This window comes from Rhinolophus ferrumequinum, chromosome 6 (assembly GCF_004115265.2).
Source record: "Rhinolophus ferrumequinum isolate MPI-CBG mRhiFer1 chromosome 6, mRhiFer1_v1.p, whole genome shotgun sequence".
NCBI lineage: Eukaryota > Metazoa > Chordata > Mammalia > Chiroptera > Rhinolophidae > Rhinolophus > Rhinolophus ferrumequinum.
Window position 1 is genome coordinate 51,072,556 of NC_046289.1, and position 27,654 is coordinate 51,100,209.

The window sequence follows — 27,654 nt, forward strand, 5'->3', positions numbered from 1 at the left end:
AATCAGGAGCCCTAGGTGACTTCAGAGTCCCCATGGTTTTAGATGGGGAAGTCAGGCAGGACCTGAGCTGCTTCTCCTGTACCTCTGGGAGGTGTTCCATTATTTCCAGCAGGGGTGTGGAATTTGCCTGATGAAATGACTTAAAACTCATTTGCTTTTAGAAAAGCGTATGTCACTTAGCCCTATGGTGAGGAGGCGTACAGTCAACGGTCATTTGCCACGTGCTTATTCCATGCCAGGCCTGTGTGGGTCCTGGGGATAAAATAGCGACTGAGACTTGCTCCTGCCCTGGACATGCACATAGGTCAGTGGGGAGGGAGTGTGCTGGCAGGTAATTAAGAGCAATGAGCCAAGTGCTATGGGCAAGAGGTCCCCAAGGGACACAGGGCAGTGGCTCATAGTGAGATGCATATATAGGCACGAGCCACATGTCAACGTTTTGGTCAACAATGGTTATAACGTAGTGCAGTGCATTGCTCACGTATTTGCGGTGCTGCTGGTGTAACCAAACCTACTGAGCTGCCAGTTCTATAAAACTATAGCACATGCAGTTACGTACAGCGCGTAATAACTGTTGATAATGATAATAAACGACTATGCTACTGCTACTGGTTTATGTGTTTACTAGACTATACTTTTAATCATTACTTTAGAGCGTTCCCTTTTTACTTGTAAAAAAGTTTGCTGTAACAGTATGCCATATTACACCAGCAACAGCCTCATACATCTTGTTTTTACTGTGTCTCTTGATTCTATTATTTTCTCTTATGCTTGATTTAACCTTGTGTTGTTTTATACAGTAACATGCTGTATAGATTTATGGCCTAGGAGCAATAGGCTAGACCGAGTAGCCTAGGTGTGCAGCAGGCTGGACCATCCAGGTTTGGTTAAATGCACTCTGTGATGTTTCCACAATGATGAAATTGCCTCATGACTCATTTCTCAAAACTTATCCTCATTGTGAAACAGTACATGACTGTATTTATATTCATATAGGAGAGAGCGAGAGAGAGAGAGAAAGGAGAAGAAGAAGAACAGAGATAGAGAAATCAAACGGTTCTGCACACATATAGATATGCATATATTGGGGGTGCCAAAAAATGTATACTCATGACTTGTATTCATCTTTTGTGATCAGTATATGTTGAGTATTACAATTTTAATACAGTTTTCCTTTCTAAAATGTGTATACGTTTTTTGACACACTCTGGAGAGAGAGCGAGAGAGCGCGTGCACAAATATACCAAAATGTTAACAATTGTTGAGTCTATCTAGAGGGAATACAATAACTGATTGTATTATCCTTTTGACTTTGTACTTGAACACTTTTGTAATTGAAAGTGGGGAAAACATTAGGAGTAGTACATGAACAAGGTGAATATTACACTATTGGGATGACTTAGTAAATAGTAGATATTTACAAATGTTTGTTTGATGGCCAGCAGTGCATAGTTGCAAAGTGCTTCCAAATATGTGATCTCCTTTCATCCTCAGAACAACCCTGTGGGTTCTCTAATAATCACCCATTCACTAGCGTTTGTCTGGAGACCATTTGCTTGTAAGTGATGTAGCTGGGACTGAGACTCAGGTTTTTTGACCCCAAATCCAGTCCTCTTTTGTCATCCAGAGCCTCCCTCAGGAGTCCGCGGTGTGTATTCTGCCTGGGCCAGGAACAGAGAGCTTAGACAAGCAGGGGACCCTCCTTGTCTCTCTGCCCCCTCCTACTCATCCTTGGGCACGGGCCACCACCCACTTCTCCTTTTGGTCTCTGCAAGGGGTTAAGGGAGGGGAGGTAGGCCCCAAGAGAGGATGGCAGCTGACCTGGGGCCCTTTATTCCTTGGCTGAGGCCGGGGTGCGTCCAGGCAATGGTCCGGCTAAAGACAGCCTGCGTGGGAAGATGGCCTCACAAGGCCAGAGAGCATCGCAGCGTGGGCTCACCAGGAGCACCTGCCTGGGGAGAGGATCATTCCTTCAGGCACCCTGCCCAGAGGGCGTTTTATCACTTACCGCAACATGAGCCAGAGAATGGCTCCTTCTTGGTGCCCTGCCAGGTGTTGCTTGTGCTGCCAGAAAGTCTTAATCACACTATTGAAAGGGGCCAACCCCTCCCCCACTAGCTGCCAGCTGGCTCCTGTGCCCCTTGGCTGGGCCATAGCTTCCTGCACCCCCACAGCAAAGGTCCCCTGTTTGGGCCTGGTTCGGAGCATGCAGACTTACTACTCACTGTCCTACCTCAGTTATCTTTATAAGCCTCTTTTCCTAGCTCTGAAGCCCCTGGGGAGTTGCTGAAGCTCAAACGGAACAATGATATCCCTGTGTGTCCAGTGTCCCCAGTGCCTGGCCCGGGACCCGGGGCAGAGCAGGGTCCTGGAAGTCTTTGTTGGATGTTATGGGCTGAATTGTGCCCCCCACCCAACCCCACTCCTGTGTTAAAGTCCTAGCCCTCAGTCCATCAGAATGCGAGTGTCTTTGGAGACAGGGTCTATAAACAGTACTGACAGTTAAATGAAGTCATCGGGGTGAGCCCTAATCCCATGTGACTGGTGTCCTTATAAGAAGAGGAGGTTAGGACACAGACTGGCACAGAAAGAAAATCATGTGAAGGTAAAGAGAAGAAAATGGCCATCTACAAGCCAGGGAGAGAAGCCTCAGAAGAAACCAACACTGCCAACACCTTGATCTTGGACTGCTAACCTCCACAATTGTGAGAAAATAAATATCTGTCGTTTGAGCCTCGCTGTGGTCCTTGGTGATGGCAACACTAACAAACTAATACAATGGATGAACGTTGCATGTGTTGGAGTCTGACCCCAAGACCTGGCACAGAGCTGGTGTGTGGCTAAATCTGAGAGGAAATCCATGCTCCAGACACCACCCTCTGAGTGTGGACTTCCATGCTTGAACTGGCCGCGTGGATGTGTCCCTTGTGAGTGGGTGGGCTGATCCCCACCCTCCCTCGTGACTGTCTTCTCCAGCTCTTCCTGCTGCAACTCACCCATCCTGAGCATGTCTCAGGCACAAGAGCCCCTCAGTGTGGCATGAGGTGGTGGCCAGGGCATGAGCAACACCAAGAGGACCATGTCACGGAATAATTGCAACAACTGTGTCACAGGCAGCAGAGAGTCTCCTGAAGGGAGATTTCTCAGGTGTTGTCTTCATGATATCACCAAGCCACAGAGATGCCAGGGAGGGTCCAATTCAGTGTATGAAAACAATCCAGTTTCTACAGCAGAGTTTCTTGGGTAAAGGAAAACATGTTAGCCTTTTCCAAGCTCCCTTGGTTACCTCAAATTGGCCCACAATTTTCAGGCTTGACATCATGGGGCCACTTTTTGATTTGGGCTGGGCTGCCTGAGTTTGTATTCACACATTGTCACTGAGCTTGACTTTCTAGAAGCAGAGACTGTGATGGAGGCTGACATGTAAGGGGGCCAGGACTTTGTCCAGGGATGGGTTTCCTCCTGGGCCACTGAGGAGGCGGCCATCACTCACGGTGGGGAAGGTGAGTGAAAACTCGTTAGAAGTGGCCAGGCCCACAGAGGCTCCGAGTTATGTCCCAGGCTCTCCTGGCACTGACATCCAAGTGGGATACCTATGAAGGCCAAGGGACCCAATTTCTCTGGCTTTTTGGGGAGCTGGGGGCTTGGAGTCAGACAGGCCTGGGTGTGAATCTTACCTTGCCACTCACTAGTTGAGTCATTTAAGGCTAGTTGCTTCATCTCTCTGAGCCATTTATAAAATAGAGATAATGATATTTAGCTCACAGAGTGTTTGCATGGATCAAGTAAAACAGGCAAAACATTTGACACATTTAAAGATTCTTTAAGATAATAGTTGCTATTATTTCATACATCTTGGTTCTACTCAATTAAAGCATCAAATGTATGCTTTTTCCAAAAAGCATTCAATGTATGTTTTCACTGTTAGTAGCTGATCAAAAACTGATGTGCCTGACCCTTTCTAAAGCAGCATTGGGGGGAAAAAAGGTCATTTACTTCTTGGATGATTCTTACAGAACTGCAAACAGAATGATGCCTCTGTCCTGGTGTCTTGAGAACTTTTGAGTTGCTCAGGGCGATTTGAGTTGCTCAGTTGCTCACACACACCAGGGTTCAGGCAAATGGGCTGCGTCTCGTGGGTAAAGTGGACAGAACTTTGCTTTTGCGTTTCTCTCCTGTTAATGTTTAAATAGCTGATGAGGCAGCCACTGAATGTCTCAGGGCTCTGTGATGAGCTCCCAGTGAGCCTTGCTGATACCCAGGATGGCAGTGCTAAAAGGGACTCCCATATACTATTCTTGGGACCTCAGAGGCCCAGGAAGTGAAGGCAGCCACCCGAGGCTGTGCAGCCAGCACCAAGGTATAGAGACATCAAAGATGTTACCAGAGTTTCTTGGTGTGTGAGAAAATGAAAACACAACACAACAAAACCCAGCCCTGCTGGCAGCCAGACCATCATGTACCCAACTGAACACAGACAATGCCCATGGGATAGAAACAATGTGCTGCAAGGACCGTCCACATCCATGTTTGCAGTAAGACAGAGAGGAGGCCGCTCTGAAACCGAAAACATGACGAAAACAGTCCTTTTGTGGACTAACAGGAGTGGCTGTTGTGCCTCTCTCAATGCTTGCTCTAGTCCAACGTTCATCTTCCTACCCATTAGATCATGAGGCTTTAAACGAAGCAATAATTGTTGACAGTAATGAATTAATTATTATGTTATGACGATGCTCGATCATCGAATTGCCCACATGCCCCTTTGACAGACTCCAATCCAGAACTGCTTCCCAACCCTTTCTTAGTCCTGACAGCACGAGCCCAAATCTTTGAAGAAGCCCCTCTCAACTCCTGGTTCTGGGATGCCCCTCGATTTCTTTGGAGTGTGTCCGCCTTACTGCAGGGAGCCAAATAAACCCAACTTTTATTTGACTTCAAGTGTCTTCCTGGCGGGTCTTCAGTTGGTGAACTTTGACATCTATAAAATGGTCATAATAACACCTGCCCAATATACTTTACAGAGACATTACCAGAAGCAAACGGTATCATGCAGATGGGAAGGAGTTTTTGAAGTTGAAATTGCTGTGGGTCTAGAAGCTAGTACAATGCGGACTTTCCAAATGGTTCTCTTTTCAGACTTAAAGTAAGGTACTTTTTAAATGGAAGGTTCCTATTCAAGCATCTGTTTTGTGTTCCTGCCTCCGTTTTCTTGGTGTAAATCCCTCGTAGGATTTAGTGTTAGGAATAGCCACAAGAAAACTTCAAAGAGACTTGCTCACGGCTGGGGCCTGTCAGGAAGACCTGCGGGTTTGTGGGTACCAGCCAGGTGAGGTTGCAGAGCTGGTGACTTCTGAGCCCCACCTCTGCCTTTTCCAGTTCATAACATTGCTTTCTATCAGGGAGTGGCTGGGTTTCAGCCAGGCTGGGAGATAAATTCATCCACCCATCAGGACAGGCAGCCAGCAATTGTGTCTCTCTCTTTTTCAAACACCAATCTCAGTGGTGGCCCCACTGCTCCAGGGTGAGGGCCAAACTCCTTAGTGGAGCCTTGGAAGCCCTAACCTGCAGCCACTTCTTTTTTTGTGTTCCACACTGGGCCACAGCAAACGTCTCAGGGATTCCCAATTTCATGATCTGTTTTTCAAGCCTCCAAGATGAGTTCCTGCTTTTCCTTCTGTTTGCAACATCCTTCTACTTCTTTTCCTTCAAGACTCAACTCGAATAGTACATCCTCTATAAAAGCTCACAGCTAACCTTTCCTGACTTATGAGTTGAAATTATGCCTCTTAATCTCTAATCTACACACACACACACACACACACACACACACACACACACACACACACACACGGCTGTAGGAGGCCGGACACCCCAGAAGTTGGGAAGCTTCTTTATAAATAGAAGCATGCTTTTTCATTTTTGTATCCTCAAGGGTACATTTTTGATCTGACGATGGGGCCTGGTACACAGCAGATGGTTAATAAATGCTGTAATTCACTGCTGATAATCTTGTTATGTTTCAGTATAAAGCAGGATATTGTTTCCACTGTTTCGGTTTCTCTTGGGACAAGGAAGCAGGAACATTTGTCATTGGGAAGTCTTTGTAATCAAAGAAAGGCCAGTCTTGGTCTACTGAGAATCACAGGCTCTGCCCAGATTTTGGTAATGCCCAGCTCATAAGAAAAAAATTTTCTTGATCCTATTTTCAGGTCTCCCAAGGAGTGGTTGAGTATGCATGGATGGTTAATTAGTTATTGCAGTAAGTATTTTCCCACCAATTACATGTAAGTCTCAGTTTGGGAATTTTTCCATTTTAAGAATCACTTTCTTTTCAGCATGATGATATTTATTTTGGAGGAATAAATTGTAATGAATACCTTGGGGTTTTATATTCTATGGCTACCCCTGAGGGAGGTCAATATGGAGGTCAACATCTGTCCATGTGGATGTTCATATTTCTCTCATGCCCCCACCAGGAGACTCAGGAATGAAGCCAGGTTTGCCCTGGAGGCTTACATTGTTTCCCCTGGAAGGGCACTAAGCCTGCAAGTCAGAAGACCTGAGTTCAAGTCCAGTTAAAATCTTGCCACTCACGAGCTAGTTTCCTTTCTCTAGTGATTCTCAAGGTATAGTCCTCATAACTCCAGCAGCACTTGGAAACTTGTTAGAAATGCAAATTCCCAGATCCACCCCTGGCCCACTGAATTAAAAATTCTGCATGCAGACTGGCCCAGAAATCGTATTTGAATAACACTATATTTATTTAACAAATTTAATAAAATGTATTTATTTTATAAATAAATACAATTTAATAAGATCTTATTTTAATAAGCTTCTGATATACACTGAAGTTTAAGAACCTCTGATCTACTCAAATCCCTTTGTTTTATCATTTTTAAAGAAAATATATTTTTTAATTATTCAAATCATTACATATACTGTATATGTACTATACTATTACATAACATTTGGAGGAGAAAAATTTAGATATAAACTCAACTGAAATATCAACATTTTTGTACACTTTCTTCCAGTCTCTTTTTCTTAAACATTCATATTTTCAGAGTGTAATCACAGGACCCACCCAATCAGGTATATGGCTTTTGCCCCACTTAGCATTAGAACGTAAATTCTATTCAGTGTTTCCACCTTTATATCTTCAAAAGAACTCTTTTTAATGGGCCCACAAAATTTCACCAGGCCGCTGAATGTGAATTTGTATATGTGGAGGTGAAAATGCCTTAAACAGATAAGGAGGCCCCCTTTCAATGCACTTGATCTTCTTTTTATTCTCCCCTCCTCTAATCTCATTGTGGAAAAATGGAAATTATAAGTGTTTCTGGAAATAGAGTCATGAACAAGAGGAAAGCGAGGTTAGCCAGTAGCCCTGAGTTTTCCAGAGTCATCCAGAAATTCCAGAAACCCTGATTCTCCCAAACCTGAAATCCTCTCCTAAAACTCTGACGTCGCTGGGGCATCAGTGTGCTACCTTGTGGCAAAGTCTAAGAATTACACCTTTGTTGGAGAAGCATGGCTGGCACCCTGAATCCTCCAGTGCGGAAACAAGTGGAGTTTGTCTCCTTGCCCTAAGCTGGGTGCCTGAGCGTGAGCTCCAGGCACACGCTGACCACCGTACCATAGCAACCCCACTCCCTGCAGGACGGGCTGGGCTCTGACCCATTGTTCTGGTTTTTACATTGGTGCTGAAGTCTGGCAGGGGTCCAGATGACCTGGCCTGCCGACCTGGCCAGCCCTTTCCTCACTGGGCTAAATGCAAATCCCTGGAGGAGAATGCCCTACTCTACAATTGATACCCATCTTGGAACCAGCACACAGCTACCTTTCTGGCTATGAAACTATGCCCTGCCTAGATCCCATGGAAGTCAGGGGCACCCCAGGCTGAGGTCAGGGTAGTCACACCCCCTTGGAGAATGTAACTGAGACTGCTCAGCCCTGTCTTGTGGACCAGGCCTTGCAGCACTGTAGCAGTGGGTATGGAAAACAGGGCAGAGAGAAGGTGTGAGGGGGGATCTTGGTACTGGACAGTTAACTTCTGGCTGGGTCACTCGGTGATTCATGTGTTTGGGTCAGTTTACAGGCCCAATTCTTTCAGCAATCAGCCCTCTCGGATACTCTCTGAAAAATGGAATATACCTGGGCCAGAATTAAAGAATATGGATTCAAATCCTGGGTCCTTTGTGAATGGCAAGCAAGGTGGAGGACAGGCTGCTGTCTTCTCACTTCAGGCTTGTGTTCTCCGGGAGGGTCTCAGGAGGACTCCAGACCGGCTCAGCGGCAGGGCCAGGAAGTGCAGTAGAGGGCAGATAGGTTTTCACTGCACTGTTGGGGGCTGGCCTTCTGATGATTCCCATTTCATGTACACTCCCAGGTGAATGAGCTCCATGTCTGGGTGCCACATCCAGGATTACTCATGAATGATGTTCCCTGCCAATGTGGAGGCCTGTCAAAAATTTGCAGTCCCTATTGGGAGACTACTTCTGGGCCTGACTGAGGACGGGTGGAGGTGGCAGGTCTTAAGGGATAGTACAGGTCTCTTTCCCAGTGGCCCTCTAGGGACAACAAATCCAGGACCAACTTAATTGCAGATAATCAGAGTCTTTCTTTTGTAATTTTATTTTTTTCTTTCACATTTAAAAATTTAACAAAACACTCCATGCATGGCTTTAAAACTCTTTATATATCTTTAAATGTGCTTCAAGTACCTAGCAATATACACGTATATAGTTTTTTCCATCATGATTCAATATGTAGGTTATTTTGTCCTGTTTCTTCCCCATCTTATCACATATAAAATATCCTCATACTTATTTCTAAAGCCACAGGCCCAATTGTTATTCAACTTGTTAAAGGTCACAGGTCGCTCTGATAATTTACCAAAAGTTTTCACCCGTCTCCTTCACTCAAATTGCACATACACGCAGCCTTGGGTGCCATCCAGGAGGTATCCAGACTCTCTGCAACCCATCCCTGTGCTGGGTTAAGATCCCCAGCCTTTAATTACCTTGTTGCCCCGAAAATAAGACCTAGCTGGACCATCAGCTCTAACATGTCTTTTGGAGCAATAATTAATATAAGACCGGTATTATATTATATTATATTAAAGACCCGGTCTTATATTATATTAAAATAAGACTGGGTCTTATATTAATTTTTGCTCCAAAAGATGCATTAGAGCTGATGGTCCGGCTAGGTCTTATTTTCGGGGAAACACGGTATGAGTGTCTAATGAATCCCATCATTATCACCCCCAAAAGTTCTTGGAATGTTTAGTAGTAGGTATTTGAAACAATGCTTGTTTAAAGACGGACTAAGCAATAATTGGACCCTCTACCGTTGATGGTTTATTGTTGGGCATTCAAGCTGTTTCCAGTTTGTTGCAGTTGTGACTCAATGTTGCTGTCAACACCTTCCTGTGTTTTGTTTTTGTTTTTGCTTTTTCAAATTTCTTCTTCCCAGAAGACTTAGTTTTAGAAAGTGTTTGGGCTTGGAAAACACATGCACCTTATCAGCTCTGTATCTTTGCTTATGCACAAGGAAAGCCTCGTTCTCTTTTGTACAGATTCCATCTTGCAAGACCCTGCTCAAAAGCTCCCCCCCAGAAGCCTGTACCACACTTGGAAGTAAACTCTTCTGCCTTTCTACCTGCTGTTTGTCTTAGTCCATTTGGCTGCTATAACAAAGCACTATAGACGTGGTGGCTTGTAACCCACACAAATTTATTTCTCACAGTTCAGAAGCTTGGAAGTCTGAGACCAGGGTGCCAGCATGGTCAGGTTTAGGTGACGACCCTCTTCCTGGTTTCCTTACATGGCGAAGAGAGAGCGAACTCTCTGGGGTCCCTTTTATAAGGGCAATAATCCCATTCACGAGGGCTCCATCCTCACAAATGAACCACCTCCCAAAGGCTCCACCTCCTAATACCATCATATTGGGGTTAGAATTTCAACATGAATTTTGGGGTGTGGGGAACACAAATACTCAGTCCATTGCACTCATCTCTAGTGATACTCATCGCATTCCAGGTTCTAGTTGAGAAAATTTTATATACATTTCTTGTCTTCTTTATTAGACTCAGTGGTATACGTTATGTATTTGAAACCCAGAGTAGATCGTTTTAATATCCCTCTTCTTTGTAAGACAAAATTATGTTCAGTAATATCCATGTAAAAATCAGTAATAATCACTATTTTCTTGATTTGTTTTTTAATTTGAGAGCAACGAACAACTTTAAAAAGAACACATTTGAACTTTAAAGATACTCAAATGCATTAAAAGTACTTCCTGTAAGAACCAAAATTTTTACTTCCCAAACAAAATATTACACCTCACAGTTCACTGTAAAATCTGTTTTACTGCTTTAAATTTTAAACAGAAAAATTCTCAAGTGATCACATAGGTTAATAGAATTGAAGTTCTCAGGTTCTATTTCTTGTCTTTACGATCACTATGGTATTATTTTTTACTTTGAATCTGTTGAAATGCAGGAACATGCAGTAAGGAGCACAGAGTTGGAGACATGAGATGACCAAAGTGAGCTGGAAAGACTCTGAATCCTTACGCACTTCCTCTTGCAATGAGCACATGTCATTGAACCTATGAGTGTCAGGGGCCAACTACATAACTGGGAGTTCTGTGATCAAAGTTTACATGTATATTAATAAAACTCAACAGTAACCACGGCAGTTGTTTACAATTTTGACCAGAAAACTATTTTTGGGGGGAGGAGCTTTGTTTTTTATCACTGACATTATTTAGAATTGTGATAATGAGAGGAAGACCAATGTTTAGCAGGTTCTAGTGTTGTATTTCATTCTCTATAGACGGCTTTCAGGGCAGGTGTCTCCCACCTTCTGAGCCCTGATTTGACACTGAATCCCGAGAGGGCAGGGGTCCAGTGTCTGTACAGTGTCTATTGTTTGAATGCAGTGGTTCTGAGTGTGGGTGAGGCCCCTGCAGAATCTCGGAGGATGTCCTCTCTGTTCCTATATGTGAGGTCAATTTTCTTCAAACAAAGCGACATATTACAATAGATTGAATACAGAAACAGATGAAAGAATCCAGCTGCCTTCCGTTAAGCCAGACATTAAAGAAATTAGCAAAATCTCTTGGTAAACCATTGTCACTCTTCTGACTCACTTTTGTTGTTGTTGTTTTGGAAAATTCAAGTTATTTCTCATAATATCATGTTGTACATGTTAACATGTGATAAATTTGTGATTTTTAAAAGTATTAAAAAATTTTAAAATGTCTCGGTTTTAGTCTCTAATATGGAAAATATTAATAGCTGTATTCCATATAAAAAAGTTCTTTGGAGTTAGTTCTAAATAATTTTTAAGAATGTACCGGTGTCCTGAGACGAGAAAGTTTGAGAATCGTGGTGGTACTGCACTGCTTGTACAGAGCCGATGACTGTGCACGTGTTAGATGAATGACTGACTGAATGGATGGGCTTCAGCTGCTTTTAGGATTTGGAAGCTGTGGCTGGAATTGGAGGGCAGGGGCAGGCCCCTGTGGGCGGTAGGGCTGGACACCTGGGAGGGGGCAGGAGCAACAGCTTCCCTTAGAAGCGGTGTTGGCCCTGATGGCAACACCGGTGGGGTGGGCCTGGGCCTCTGGCAGTGAGGTGGGGATAAGGGTGATTGTAGCTCTGTGTCCTGGGGGCTTCAGGAGGGTTACCACATCCTGTTCCCTTTGGAGCTGATGGGCAGGAACAACTGCCCGAATCTGCCTCCTGGGAGAGGAACTGAGCAGAATGGTTTTCTAGGGGCCACCGGCTGTCATAACACTGGGTGTGAACACAATGAAGACAGAGGCCCGTAGCCCCCATCAAACAGTTTAACCTCTAGGTTCCTCTCCCTGCTTTGCTCTAAATAGCCACGGGACCTCTGGCAAATCCCTTAACTGCTGGCTTATCACCCACATAGTGAGGGTGTCTGTCGAGCTCTGGCACATACTGGGTGCACAGTCCATTAGTGATGTCATGAATAATAATGAAAAGAAGTAGGCTGGGAGGGGTGGGGTTAAGAAGGAAGGGTCCTGGAGAGAGTTCTTCCTGGCCCGTGACTAGTGACAGCTGAAGCTTAGTGTATAAAGCAGGGATTCTCAACCCTGGTGCCATTGACAACATTTTGCCCTGGGTAATTCATCGCGGTGGAGGCTGTCGTGTGTATTGCAGGATGCTTAGCGGCATCCCTGGCCTCCAATCACCACGCGCCAACAGCACTCTCTCCCTAGTTGTAACAACTGGAAATGTCTCCGGACCTTGCCCCATGTCCCCTGGGGGGCAGGAGGGCCGTTTTGCCCAGAGTTGGGAACCACCCATCTAGATCCTCATCTGACAAGGGCTCCATGTTGGGATGCTTGCTTCCTGGCAGTGCCCAGGAAGGTGGGCACAGCCCCATGCACACAGATCTGACTCATTCCTTGCAGAAAGAATTCTGCCAAGAGGTTCTGCTTTCAAAGGAACAAGAGGCCTCCTGACTCTGATCCTTTCTCCTGCGGAGCCCTCCTGCTAATTGTGGCCACCTCCCTCAGCGTTTGGACAAACTAGGACCGGGGAAAGCAGCTGCTGACTAGCACAGGGTTTGTTGAAGGAAATCTGGAGAAAACCCAGCTGCCCAGGGGAGGCCGTCCAGCCCTTTGACCGCCACCTCGGCACTGATGCTTTCCAGCCCCCAAGTCTCCACTGAAAACCAGTCTGGGCCAATCAACAGCAGAATAAACAGAGGGTGGTTTTTCACGCAACGGAATGCTACAGCAACTCGAATGAACAAACCACCAGCACACACAGCCTCAAGGTCGAACGTTAACCAACGTAATGTTGGTGAAAGAAACCAGAAGCAAAGAGCACACGCTGTATGCTTCCACTACCGAAAAGTTCCCCCCAAAGGCAAAATGATCTACGGTAAGGCTCCAGGGGTGCACAAGGGAGGCTTCTGGGATGCGGTTTCAGATGTGAAAATGTATTAAGCACTTATGATATAGGCACTTTGCTATGTATATTTCAACAAAAAATTAACAAAACAGCATTCTGAACCAAAGTTCAGGACAGGCCCTTTAGCAAACTCCCTATGAACCCAGTATTAAAAATCATCAGCAATTTTGCCTGTATGGCTCTAAATTATTATCATCATTTTTGGAAATGGCTTTGTAAATGAGATGATGTGTACAAAATAATTGGCATAGTGGTTGGCACTTAGAATGCCCAGTGGATGATAATAATGAATACTGCTAATAAGTTATTAACTGACCTAGGATACAAAACAGTAATTGAATACAAAGAACAGTCCTTTTTCTTAAGGAGAAAAGGGAATTTTCAGGTACATCCTGGTTAGTAAATTCCTGATTCTTAAAGTTTTTCGAGCTCCCTCTAAGCATAGTCTTTGAGGAAAGAAAAATCTAAGCCTCCACCTTAGAATTACTAGCTCCTGACCACTAACCAGCACAAAAAGAAAGTCCAAAATGCCAGTCTTAGTTGGCCAAATTGTTCAGTTTACTTCATGTCCATCATTTATTGATCCTGTACACTGTTTAGCCAGGAACCTAGAACCCACTTACCTGGTCAAGCATTTGGATCTCTGGCCATCAATCTAGTTTCTGAATTTATAGACCAAACAGATATGACTGCTGTTAGATTTCTGAGACTCAGAGTAAATCTTTGAAATCCAGAAAATGTGCAGTGATATCTCTTTAGACCTGGCTGGAAACAGGACTCTACAAATTCCTCTCTTCTGAGAGAGCTAGCAATTAGGCAACCTCAGCAAGACAAAGCATTTCATTGCAAGCTGTGCTTTCCGATTGAAAATTAGATGCCAAAGTAACTCTCAGGAAGACTGGAAACCCAGATTATTGTCCACCGAAGAAGTCTTAGCATGATTATTTCTGAATCAGATATGCAAGAAACTTCAATGCCAACAGCAAGCACGTTGAGAAGCCTTCTATTCCCAAAGCGGTTTCCTAAAATTTCAGTCCTGTTACAAATGGCTACCTATCCTTGTGATCTGTGATGCCACTAACGGAACCGCCTGTGGAGCAACCTCTCACATAGTCAACAACAATTGCGCTCTTTGTGGCATACACTCAAAACGAAAAAAAGAAAAATCCATGCCCATCTCCCGAGAAAAGGCAGGCTCTTACCTAGTCCTAGGCTTTGTCCATAGGCACTTGATTGGATAAAGATGCTCAAAACCAAGAAAATGGAGACACACAGGGAACTTCCCATTTCTCCTGTCTCACTCGAGGTCCCGAGGTCCGAGGTCTTCTCGCTAATTTCTGAAGCTAGAGACCAGATTGCCTATTGATACTTTGTTAGGAAAGGCTGCCCATTAATAATTAACCTTTAAACATGTTATTTAGTGTTCAGACTTTCCTTGCTACCCCCAAACCCAAATCTAAGCATATCTGTTACAAAAAAGGTTGATTTACAAAAGTGTTTTTTATCCTGATACATTTTGAAAATAAAACATCTTGTCACGTGCTCTTACCTTCTTAGGCCAAGGTCACAGTTCCAAATTAATCAATTTAAAGTTAATGTGTTGTGTTTGGAAATTCTGTCAAAGGTCAGGGTAGGTGACTCCCACACGGTTGCCTAAGTCCCCCTCTGACAGCACTGCAAAAGGGTATGCAGGCTCATGGCAGTGGTGTTTTAAATTGCAGGTTAAGCCCAAAGGAAAAGCAAAGGGCTCTGCTATATGGAGAGCTCCCAGAGGGTCTGTTTTCTGTGGAGTTCTGCAAAATTGCCGGTGCCTGTGGTCAAAGAGTGGTGGGGCAATGTTTCTAAAACTGAAAGGGGCAGAAAACCTCTAACCTCAGTGGAAGAAGGGGCAAAGATGCAGAACTGGATGCTTTTGCTGGGACTTCATGGAGAGATGGCCCTACAATAAACACAAGCTTTACTTCTCTGTGTTAATTAAGGCTGTGAGGAAGGAAGCCTGAGAGGTAAGGGCACTTGGCAGAACCAGGCAGGAGAAACGCCACTGTGTATGACTCTTATAATATTCCTTGAGTCTCTAGTTTTATTTAAACTTTATTCACTTGTTCAATTTTCTTGTGTTTTTTTTTTTTTTTTTTGGGGTGGGGCATACCTCCTATATGCCAGGCACTGTTCTAGGCACTTGGGATATACAAGTGAAAAAAACAGACCAAGATTCCAGTCCTTGTTAAGCTTATGGAAGGAGTCAGATAATACACAATAGACATAATAAATAAGAGATTTACGTAGATTTGTAGAAGGCAATGAGAACAATTGAAAAAGGAAAAGTAAAGCAGAGTTAAAGAGGTAGGAGAAAGGAGGGATTTTAAATAGAATGGTCAGGGAGAGCCCTGTTGGGAAACTGAATTTTGAGCAAAAGTTTTAGTTAGTTGCCGCTGTGGACATCTTGGGGAGGAGAGCTCAGACAGCCAGAACAGTCAGTGCAGCCAGTGCAAAGGTCCTGAGGTAGGAACATGCCTAGTATGTTCCAGGAAGAGCAAGGATACCAGTGATTAGGGAGATGTCATTGTCAGGACTTTGGCTTTTACACTATGAGACAAGGGGAACCATTCTGAACAGAAGCATGACATGATTTGTGTTATATTTTAAAACGATCATTCTGGTTTGCAAGGCTAGAAACAAATTATTAGTGAGCAAATGGTGGCTTAATTCAGCATGGTAGCAGTGGAATTGGGAATGGTGGGTGGGTACTGGATATATTTTAAAGGTAAATATAATAGGATTTCCTGACTACTGGGATGTGGCATGTGAGAGAAAGACAGGAGGTGAGGATGACTGCAAGGATTTTGGCTTGAGCAATGGGACAGTGGGGTTGAAATCAGCTGAGATGGGGAAGGTTTTGGGGGGAAGATTAGGAATTCAGTTTTGACCACTTGGAGTTTGAGATGTCTCTTCGATATCCAGGTGGAAATGTGGAGTAGGCGGTTACATAACTGCCCAGAGGATCACTGCCCAGGTGAAACTGGCAGACAGGATCTCCTGAGGCCACCGGCAGATTTGGACAGATGGACCCTAGGCCAAAGCCTGACACTGTGCTGTCCTTTGGCTGCGCCTCCTTCCAGAGGGCTGCAGTTTGGGGACCGTCACTCAGATGCATGATTTCTGAGCAGAGACTTCTGCCCTGACTCTCTGGCTGGTTTTGTTCTACCCTACACAGTTAAGTAGTATCTGCAGGTTCCACTTTACTTCTTATTTCCCGGAAAGGTGGAACCTAAAACCAGCTAGTTACGCACTTTGAGCTCCTCTGCCCTGGGCTCACCTCATCTTTTGTCCTCTGGGTGCTGTCAGGAAACCTGCCCCCATCCCACTGCAGATTAACTCACCAAGATACCAGTGTAGCTGGGTGCCCCCGGGATCTTGGGTCTATTTCCCGTTATCTATGCAAAATGTTACTGAACTTTAATGAGGCCCATCTCTTCACCTGTAAAATGGGATGATATGAGCTGGAAACATTATTTCAAGATATCAACTGAATATTATTTTTCTCCCAACCTCTTCCCCTTGCTCTCCCTCCCACTTATGAAGGGCAAAGTAGAGGAATCTTTTGTCTTCCCAAAACTTAGGACCTAGGGCAAACAAATTTAACCAACAAAGGCTAAAAATGTTTTAAAGGGATGTGAAGGGAGGAGCACTCCCACCTTCCCATCACTAGAAAGAGTCTCTAGAGCTTTGCAACTGGGTGGGGGAGGGTGAGATTTATCTATGAGGGCAGAGGGGACAACCCCTTGTCTCCCAGGAACTCTGCTAGAAGGTGGTACGAGTCCAGAGAAGAAATGGCTGCGTTGGCAGGTGGGCAAAATATGCCCCTGTTCCTGGCATGGGGTGGGAGCAGCAGTGAGCCTCCAGTGCCAATAGGTCACTTAGATGGGGAGGACAGGCCACACAGTGGCCACCTATGTGGACTGATGACAGAGGACCAGCCGCTCACTCCCAACCCCAGACCTGGTTATTGTGTCTGATCCAGAACTATGGCATAACTAGGGGTGGGGGATGGAGAGAAGGAATCTAGGCGGTCCTGAAAAATAAGAGTTTGGAGTTGTAATTCAGATGGGTTACAGAAAATAAAGACATTTCTTGCACAGCAGAATTTGTGGACTGAGATTCACACCTCTATAAACATAGGCATGTCCTGAGTAGAATTTGCATGTGAAGTGCCCAGCCATACGCCTGGTTCATAGTCTAGGTTCAGTAAATTATAATGACTTCTTTTGGAGGCAATATGCTTCGTGATCAAGAGTCCAGGCTTTGGAATCAGACAGGTCTAGATTCAAATCCCAGGCCTATCACTTACTAACTGGGTGACCTAGGGCAAGACATTCATGTTCTTAATTTGACTTTTCTCCATCTGTATAATGGGACTAATGATACCTACCCGACAGGACATAAGGAGGTAATTTAAAGAGACAAAGCCCTTAACTACCCTAGCAAGTAGGAAATAATAAACGGCAGCTACTACTATTTTTGTTCTTTTTAATTCACATTGAGATCAAGAGGATGTCCAGGAAGTAGATTATAGCAGGACCACAGTATTCGAATTTTAGCAGAAAATGCAAATGACAGGAAAACAGAAGGGTCTGTACTAGTGGTTGAGCTTTGGAATAGGAGTCAGCCTGAGAGCTTGGGAAAAGGACAAGCTACAGGCCTATCCCAAGAAAGACTGAATCAGAACTTTTAGGGCTGGGGCCTGGAGCCTGGAGAACCTTCACTGAAAACAGGTTCTCCAGGTTGTTCTTGATCACCTGAAGTTTGAGGACCATGGCCTCAGAGTGGTGCTTGAGAGACAGACTGGGGGTATAAGAACAAAATAACAGGCTTTTCAGATTTTTCTTATGTCACCTGCTGTAGGCTGATGTTTGTGTTTCCCCCAAATTCGTATGTTGAATCCTAATCCCCAAGGTGATGGTACTTGGAGGTGGGTCCTTGGGACGTGATTAGGTCATGAGGATAGAGTCCTTATGAATGAGATTAGTTCCCTTATAGAAAGGACCCCAGACAGATCCCCTGCCTTTTCCTCCATGTGAGGTTACAATGAGAACACAGCCATCTCTGAGACCCTCATCAGATACTAAATAGGCCAGTGTCTTAATTTTGAGCGTCCCAGCCTCCATAGCTGTGAGAAATAAATTTGTTGTTTATAAGCCACCCAGTCTGTGCTATGCTATTATAGCAGGCCAAACAGACAAAGATATCACCTTAGAAAAATTTTTGTATTTATATTTTTAATATATTCATATATAGTGAGTGCTAAGTAACATATTAGTGCTATATAATTTATAAGCAAATAAATATCCATATATTTTGGGGGGGCACTAAAAATTTTTTTCCCTTTTATTTATTTATTTTTAATTAAAGTTTATTGGGGTGACAATTGTTAGTAAAGTTACATAGATTTCAGGTATACAATTCTGTATTACATCATCTATAAATCCCATTGTGTGTTCACCACCCAAAATCAGTTCTCCTTCCATCACCATATATTTGATCCCCTTTACCCTCATCTCCCACCCCCCAACCCCCTTACCCTCTGGTAACCACTAAACTATTGTCTGTGTCTATGAGTTTTTGTTTCTCATTTGTTTGTCTTGTTCTTTTGTTGTTTTAAACTGATAAAGGCACTCCATTAAAAATGTGTGAGGACTCTGCCATAGAGGAATAGAATGGCCGCCAGGCCTTCATGGCCTCTGACTGCAACGTGGTTGACTCCATTCATATGTCGGAATAGTCAATAGATCCATTAGTGGGATCTTTAGTCGTTTCCACACCCAAGAAAGCCCAGCAGTTAATGGAGGACCCTTAGTTTCTCATGAGTTGAAAAGGAGGCAGACGTGAGCCTCCTGGAACCCGGAGCCTCCTCCAGTAGCGTTATCAGCATTGCGCATGGGATTACTGCCCAGTGGTTTCTCTCATCTGCAATCCTCAGTCCAAAATAATTATGGCTTTATAATTCAATTCTTAAAAATTGTCCAGTTTTTGTTCTCGTTTAATTTGAAGAGCTTCTTGAAGAAATAGAGATTTCGAGAGACTGGCATTTGGTGACCTGAATGTAACCTTTTTCTTTAGTGTAATGGTGATAAGAAAGTTAATCAGGAGAAAAGAAATAAATATTTTACAGAGATAAAGAGAGCAAGTCCCAGGAAGAGAGAAGCCAGGGGATCAAGGTGAAGTTCACTGATGAGAGAAACAAGGTTTCATATTTAGAATCAGATTTCTTTGCTTTCCTCTACAGAAATTGGGGATACCTGAGAATGGCAGCCTGAGGCTGGAGTTCTAAGAAAAAGAGTAATTGAAACAGTAACTTTTGGATTGGTACTATTATTTTCCTAATTTTACAGCTGAGATTTTAGAGATTAAGAACTGAGACCCAAAAAAACCCAAAACAAGACAAAAACAAAAAACAAAACGTAAAAAATTGAGAGAGGGGAAATCGGGGCCATCTGAGTCCAGGGTCAGTTTTCTTAACCATAAACCCTTATTCTCTGCATATCTGGCTTTCCCAGGATTGCACTGGGCTTTCTTTCCTATACCTCAACCCTCTTCCACTCCCATGATGAAATTAATGAAGTTTCCAGGACCATGTCATTAGAAAAACGATGACCCTCTCTTATTCTTGCTTGGGGCCAGACTGCCACTGGGAAAGTGACCAAGTTTTTAGTGAGTCACCAATCGACCTGTGTGGACATTCTTTTACCATGTGGGGATATGGCAAAACAAGTAGGGACACTTCCTTAGTTTGAATTGGAACATGTCCTCATTTGGAAAGGGGTTGGCCTGGAATTTAACCTTTTCCTTATCTATTTTTTTTAAAGACCAGTAAACAAATGAAAGGTAAAAACAAGATTGCAGATGTTTTAGACTGAAAGAATAAAGTGTTTTAAGCCTTTCAAGCAGGTATTCATTCACCCAAGATCCTCACGCCTCACTGAATAACCTTTGCAGATTGACCTTTGTGTCAGCTCTGCCTCCAACTCACTGTGTGAACTTGGACAAATCATGCAACCTCTGTCCATCTCGGTTTTCTCATCTGTGAAGTGGAATTGTGAGGATTAAACGTCATCACATGGAAAGCGCTTATAACAACTTTTGGCACAATCAGAGTTCATTTGATTTTTGTAACAAATGAGGTAGGAATTACTTCTTCCATTTTACAGGTGAGAAAACTGAGGCTCCAAGAATTCTTGTTCAGGGTCACATGTTTAATCAATGTAGATGGGATATAAGGACTTCTAGGTCCCTGTAAACTCTATTGCTCTCTTATTCCCCAAGTCTAAAGTGAAGAGCTGAGTACCTGCGGAGCAAAGAGCTGAGATCTCTTTCTACGCTTATTTTTACATTTCCTGCTCTGTGCTGGCCCATTTATTCTCCCCATCAGAATTTCAGCTGCTGGTTTGTGGAACGATGTAAAAAGCCAAACCAACAACAATAACAGCAACAACAACAAAAAACCCCACAAAAACCAGAGCAGTCTGTTTTTGTGACTAGATACTTTGAAACCAATAACACATTTTATGATTTTAGTAGTGCCAGTAGAATGGAAGACCTTTTTTCTCTGTTTGCATTATGTTTGAATGCAAAAGGAAGTAAAGATTTAAGTTGGTTTTGAACAGCCAGATAGACATTAAACATTGCTCGATCCTTCAAGTTTCCAAAGGTTTTTTTTCTCCTTGGTGGGAAAGAGGGCAGGCATAGACTAGACTGTGCCTGCACCCTCCAGCTGCTTGGGTGTTGGTTCTGCTCGTTGAGAAGTGATTACGATGGGGTCCTCAGAGACAGCAATCAAGCTGCGAACTGAATTGGAGAATTGCAGCAAACCAAGGGCACAGTTTGAGAAGGTGGGCCATCAGCATGCTGCCCCCCTTTTTAGGTCCCAGTATTTCTAACTATGGGATACCCAAGGGCACAGTCTCCATCCTGGGTGTTAGGCAAAGCTGGGGCAGTGCTAAGATTGAAATGGCCCAAGTCTCTCTGCAGCAACTGGTATTCGAACCATATCACATACTCATCTTACAAAGGCTTTCTGGGGTTAGAACATGAAGTCTTTGGCTGCAAGAAATCAGAAACCGGTCGCAGTGATCTGCTTCAAGTGCTGCTGCTGACTCATTGTTTTCCCACTGACAGGATATCTTGCTGACGTGATTACTCATTGATTCCTAGACAGGCCTACACGTCAGGGATTAACAGTTCAGGGGCCAACTCCCAAAGATGCCATACTCTCTATGTGATCTGATTGAAACCTCAGGAACAATCCTGTGAGTCAAGTATGACAATTCCCTATGTAGAGAGAAGAAAACCGAGGCTTAGGGAGGTTACTGAGTTGCCTAAATCCATACCCTGCTAAGTGGTGGAATGGGATTTGAATTATGTTTGTCTAACTCCAAAGCTCACACAACAAAATTAGTTGTGCCAAGGAAGGTAGGAATTGGCTGTGAGGTCTTCATGTGCCTAAATTAAAAAAAAATGCAATTGTGTTGTGCTCTTGCACTGCAGATAATGACATTGATCATGTTTTTATTTTTATTATTATTATTACTTTCAAAACAAAAGTTCTCAAGCACTTTCTCAGCTATTTGATAGAGATAGCCTGAAATAGCCCATGAGACATAGCAAAAGATCCAATCCAAGATAAGGGCACTAGAGCCTTTGCTCATGAAGCTTTGTCATGAACCAAACAGAGTGCTTGGCAGGAAATTGTCAGGGTGAGATGGCTATGAAAGATCCAATTTACACACCACCATCAGTCATCCAGTTACTCTTGAAACCATTTGGGTTAGATCATGCCTAGGGGCCTCCAGAAAGCAACAATGAGATGCTTTGATAATTCTGTTCAGAGAATAATTTTTTTAAAAAAAGGTAAAAAATTGCGGCTCTCATTCAGATATAAAAATGAACAGGTGGTATTTTTTTAGCTCATTGGTGAGAAAGCTGGTAAGGGCGTTATAACCAGTTCCAAGGAGAAGCCAAAAGCCTCCACAAATTTATATGGATAAAGGAATGCTGAAATGAATGTGCAAATGGGAGCAAAAATATTTCTTCCACAGTGTGGGAGGGAAGTCAATGGAACCTTGACAGGACAGGACATAATTTGCATTTTGTCCTGCTATTGTTACCTATAATGTACAGTGTTGTAAAATGCCTCAAGGGCAACGAACACTAGAATCAGATAACCCAGGAGGCCGTGCTATGTGTAGACAATGCTGGTTTTCCATTGAGGCACAAAATTTCTCCCTGTAATTCCTATTGTTAAGAAATGATAAAGAAACAGTACTTAGCTACAGAATACTAAAGATAACCGGATAGGATTTCTTCCCGAGGAAAGGCTGCCTCTTTTTATATCTTTGTCTCCTGAGTGGAGGCTTTGTGATAACAGAGAACTGGATTTCTAGACTGGCTTCTCTCTTTTTGGCCCCATTAGTGGGCAAATTATTTAAAATCTTTGTGCCTTGGTTTCCCCACTCTAAAACGGGCATTTGCCTCACAGGGTTTGAAGGAAGTCTAAATGAGAAAATCCATGAACTGTACTTAGCACAGTGCCCAGTACAACACATGTCAGCTGTTATTATTTTTATTGATTACAGTCTTTTGTTGTGCTTTTATTTTTCCTGCTTGTACACATTCCTTCCCTTTCTCTTTGTCTACCCATTTAACTGACTGTAATAAAGAATAGAACTATTTACAGTGATGGGGTTCAGGGCAGGCTGTCCCAGAATCATCCACTGTGGCATGTGGATTATTTGGAGATGAAGACAATCAAGGCCCAACAGACGAAAGAAGAGCTTTTTACCTCCCCCTTAACTGCCTAAAAGAATTTGGATAGGGGCCCTGTACCAGGAGGAGAGCTGTTACCTGAGGTGACTGTTTACATCAAAAAGACTTTTCTGCACACATGGCAAACATTTGTTTACCAAACGTTTGCTCTTTCTGTGAATTGTTTTCCTTCCCCTTTGACATCCCAGACCCCTAACCCCTTCTTACTCCGGATGGCATATCAGCCTCAATCTCCGACTGCCTGGGAGTCCTTCATGTCTTCTTTGTGGGCCTCCTATGCATATGAAATTAAATGTGTTTTTTCTCCTGTTAGTCTGTCTTATGTCAATTTAATTATTCAGCCAGCTAAAGAAGCTAGAAAGGAAGAAAAGTTCTTCTCCCCTACAATAAGGTTTTGAAAAAATATATAGAGATAAGCTGTATGTTTCCTGTTGTTGATTTTGAAATTAACTATACAAATTGTTATATATTCCCTTCTACTTAAAAAACATACAAGATTATGATTAAACCTTAGCTCTTGATTAAAATGTCCCCCTCCAAAATTTTTTTTTTTTTTTGCTTTCTTGTTTTTTGAGTAATTCCCATCACCTGTCTTGGACCAACTAACCCTGAATTTAAATGTAAAATTTGGTTCCTTTTCTCAGGTTAATGTCCAAAGAAAACAGGCTCTAAGTGGGATAGCTGGAGAGGTAACCGCCAGAGTCAGGACTAGGAACTGGTGGTGAGTCTACCCCAGCCTGATGCTCCTGAGAATCCAGGGCCCATGTCCAAGGGGCAGAGGGTCCGTGTGCCCCTGGGGGGCAGTGTGTACTGGGCACCAGAGAACATCTTCCACACAGGCCTGCCCAGGGTAGAGATGGTGCAAATCCGCCTTCAGGAAGTTCGTTTTTTCCTTTTGGGTGTGGTGAAGGGGAGATCCCCTCAACCCCCAAAAGGAACTCCTGCATGTCTCAGGGTCAGGATGCCTGCGTGGATTTGACCTCATCGTTCCCAATTTCAGTTCTACTGCTTTGAGAAACGGTCAGATTATTCAGGTGAGTCCGGCAGGCACTCTTCCCCTTTCCTTAGCTGCCTGCTTGCCTTCTGCGGGGAGGAGGTGTTTGCTCTGACTGAGGCACGCTGGGGAAGGAGTTTTATTTACCTCGAGGCCAAGTTTGGGGAGGGGAGGACCAAACAACTGCTGGGTTTAGGCTTCCTTTAAATTTATGGCCACTGGAGTGATACCCTGGAGATAACCATTTTTCACTCCACAATTCCATTCCAATCACCTCATCTGACTGTCAGGCTACACGGAGGACTCTTGGGGGAAAAAATCGTCCTTTTGATGCCTTAGGAAACAAGAGTGATTAGATGTCAGAGGTCAGCCAGTGTGTAATTGGGATCTTGGAACTGCGAGAACACAATCAGATTTACAGAGGGCTCCCTGCCTTCAGAGACTCTTTCTTCTTGCTATCATATCTCTAAAGCAAAACTGCTTTTCTTAGCTCTTGATTAAACAAACAAACAAACAACAAACAACTTCCCTTGTTCATTTTTCACAGGCAATATAAAACAAGGAAATGGTAGGCTGTTAATGGTAGGTTGAAATGGTAGCAAGACCCAATCTTGGCCAAACTTGGTGCCATGCAGAGAGACATGGATTTAAGGGTAGAAAGTATGGGTTTGAGCCCAGCTCTGCCTCGGGGAAATCTTAAACCTGTAGACAATGGAGATAAGGAAACGTGTGATACCTACCTCACGAAAATGAAGGATGGTCAAAATGACACATGGGACGACACATGGGAAGTCGTGTGGATGAATATGTTAGTGGATCAAAGAGATCCTGTGAGACTTGGGGGCACTAGCAGTCCTGCTTCTGGCCTCAGAGCAGGACATGCTTTGTCACCACAGGGATCCAAGTGGCCACCAGCAGAGGGAAAGGCCACAGGGCCCAGCAGAGCAGGGTTCTCCTCAAAGGGATGGAGGGAGTGCTGAGGTGTCCACATTAGGTGGTTTACAGGCTTCAGGGAGGAGGCTGCCACATGAGTGGACAACCTCAAAAAATAATTCCCTCTGGCTTTGGAGGTGAGGGTCAAGGGCAGTGTGATTTGGTGGCATGCAGGCGAGCCCAGGGCTACTGCAATTAGGAAATTCCTGGGGACCTCACCCTAGCACATAAGGGCTGGGATGTTCGATTAACATAAGGGATTAATTTTATGATGAAGCTCACTTTAGGTGTCTCTCTGACTGACTTTCTTTGTTGCTCCCTCTTGTCTTCACTGGCCCTTTGAATGACTTTGGAGCCTTGAACTGTCCTCAGATTCCACTTCACCCCTGAGCACAGGAAACATCTCTGCTCTGGTCTTGCTTTCTCCCTGGAGACTCATGAGGAGAGAGGTCTGAGTATGAGTTCTGACAATTAAGTTCGTGAACTCATCCTAGAAAAAGTGTTATATACCTCATGGCTGAATATCAATACAGTCACCTTTGAAGTACTCCCCTTGGGAAGCTATGCACTGATTCCAGAGCCTAGTACACCTGTCAAAGCCATTTTGGAACTCTTTTTTTGGAAAGGGCATCAGAGCTGTTGTTGTCCTGAATGTTATCAAAATGTCTTCCTTTCGAAGTAGTCATTGGGGGCCAGATCAGGTGAATAGGGAGGGTGTTCCAATACAGTTATCTATTTACTGGCTAAAAACTCCCTCATAGACATTGAGCGCCATTTGAGCTGGTGCATTGTTGTGATGCAAGAGCCATGCATTGCTGGTGAAAAGTTCAGGTCATCTAACATTTTCATGCAGCCTTTTCAGCACTTCCAAATAGTAAACTTGGTTAAATGTTTGTTCAGTTGGTACAAATTCATAATGAATAATCCCTCTATCAAAAGAGCTATCAAAAAAGGCTAGCAATATCATTGCAACAAGTTCAGACAATGCAAACTTCATTGTCTGACCCCGTATATAGGTGACATCTTTCAAACAGTGCGTCTGGATGGAAAAGGGAAGGGGCCAAAGAGCTGAAACATGGGAGTTCCAAAATTTAGAAGTCAGGAGATGAGGAGGGACCATTTTGCTTTTGCCAAAAACGGTAATGGTAATAAATAAATTTCTTAATGGTAATAAAAACATCAATTTATTTAGGCAAATAAAATTTTAATGGGTGGGAGTGAAAGGGTTGTAAATGAATGTATGAATCAATTTCTGGGCAGCGTCACCAGCATTGGATATTGACATTCAACTTTTTTTGGGGGGGCAGGGTTCTTGTAGAATATGTAGATTGTCATCTTAGGACTGCTTGCTTTTATTTACATTTCTTTGATTTCTAGAGAGAATTAACATTTTCCCACTGTTTGTCTACTAATTGTATTTCCCTTATGGGAATGGTCCTGTCTTTTACCTATTTATCTTTTGGAATCTTGACATTTGTTTTACAAATTTGAATTAGCTATTTATGATAGATCTTAATTCTTTGTAATGTTTGATAGAAATAGTCTCCCTCTTAAAAAAATCTTTAGTAATGCTAATTTTTATAGTGCAATGACTTAAGTTGCTTCAAAGCCAAGAAAGTTAAAATTCCCTCAGAGAGGTGATAAACACTTTTTCAGTGTTTTGCAAATTCTTCCATAATTAGATTTTATATTTAAGCTTTTAATCAACCAAAGCTTATTTTGGTGAGTGTTTTATTTTTAAAACCTTTTTCTATTGTAAAATCAATAACTTTATCACAATAAGAAAATGAAGAGCAAACCCCTCCCACATTATTAACCAATGTTACCCCAATAAATTTAATTTTAAAAAAGCATGATGAGGACGGTCTATAATTTTACCATCCAGAGGTAACCACTGTTGACATTTTGATGTGGATACATCCAAATTATTTTTCCTGTCTATATATTTATTTAAAAAAAATGTAACTGCAAACATACTGTACAAACTCTTAAAAGCCTGTCTTAACAACATATTAATGACATATTTCAGTGGCATTAAATATTCTTTTAAAATATTATTCAAAGTAGCTATAAATTACATTTATAGATGTACCATAATTGACTTAATTCCCTATTGTTTTTCTATTAACTTTAATGGATCTAAGATATCATTATTATGAATAACGCTGCTATAAACATAATTAAACATAAATCTAGGTCCATATTTCTGATCACCTTCTGTGCTTAAATTTCTTAAAGTAGAATTGTTGAGGCAAAGGTTATAAATATATGTGTGTGTGTATTTTATTTTGCTTTTTCACATATACTGCTAAATTAGGTAAATTTATATTATTTTAAGTTCCCATCAACAATGAATGGATGTGCTTTCCCACTCACTCCACCCTTTCTCCTTGTTAACATTAGCTATTAACATTTTTGCAATTTCATGCTGAATTGATAAGCCAAAATGGTACATGTATATTTTGTTTTCTTAATGGTGAGTTAAAGGTGAATTTACTACTACTCCCATTTTTATTGGACATTTTCTTTCTTTATGTATTACCAATTAATGATATTTATATGTCGTGTATACTAGTTTATATATCTTTGTATTTATTGTATATTTTAAAATTGAGGTGCTCATTTAAAATTTGTTAAATGATTTCAAGTACACAGTGTAGTGGACATTTATGAATATCACCTTGGTACTTAAGTTAATCAACTCCTAACATTTTTCCATATATGCTTACTATCTTTGTTAAGAAGAATACCTGTATAGCTATGTAACTCTTCCCAATCTAATCTCATTTTTCCCCTCTTCAGAGGTAACCCTATCCTGAGTTTGGTGCCTATCATTCTCACCTATGTATATGTTTACACCATATGTATGTAGCTATAAAATATATGGCATTATTTTCTATATTTACACATTTTGATACTCTTGTTTATCTGCAACTTGTTTTTACACTCAGCC

The 27,654-nt window shown here is 42.8% G+C and overlaps 1 protein-coding gene across 2 annotated transcripts in view; it reads right to left on the minus strand.

Moving 5' to 3' along the window:
• LIPC (lipase C, hepatic type) overlaps positions 1 to 27,654 on the minus strand; it is a 148,546-nt gene that overhangs the window by 115,952 nt on the left and 4,940 nt on the right. Inside the window, exons 1-2 of one of the 2 annotated variants that reach the window (XM_033108660.1) lie at positions 14,505 to 14,519; positions 14,158 to 14,298 (exon numbers count right to left, since the gene is read on the minus strand). In XM_033108660.1, coding sequence (XP_032964551.1) covers positions 14,158 to 14,242 — 85 coding nt within the window. In that variant the 5' untranslated portion in view covers positions 14,243 to 14,298; positions 14,505 to 14,519. Of the gene's footprint in view, positions 1 to 14,157; positions 14,299 to 14,504; positions 14,520 to 27,654 lie in introns of those variants that run through there. The other variant, XM_033108661.1, reaches the window with a different exon arrangement.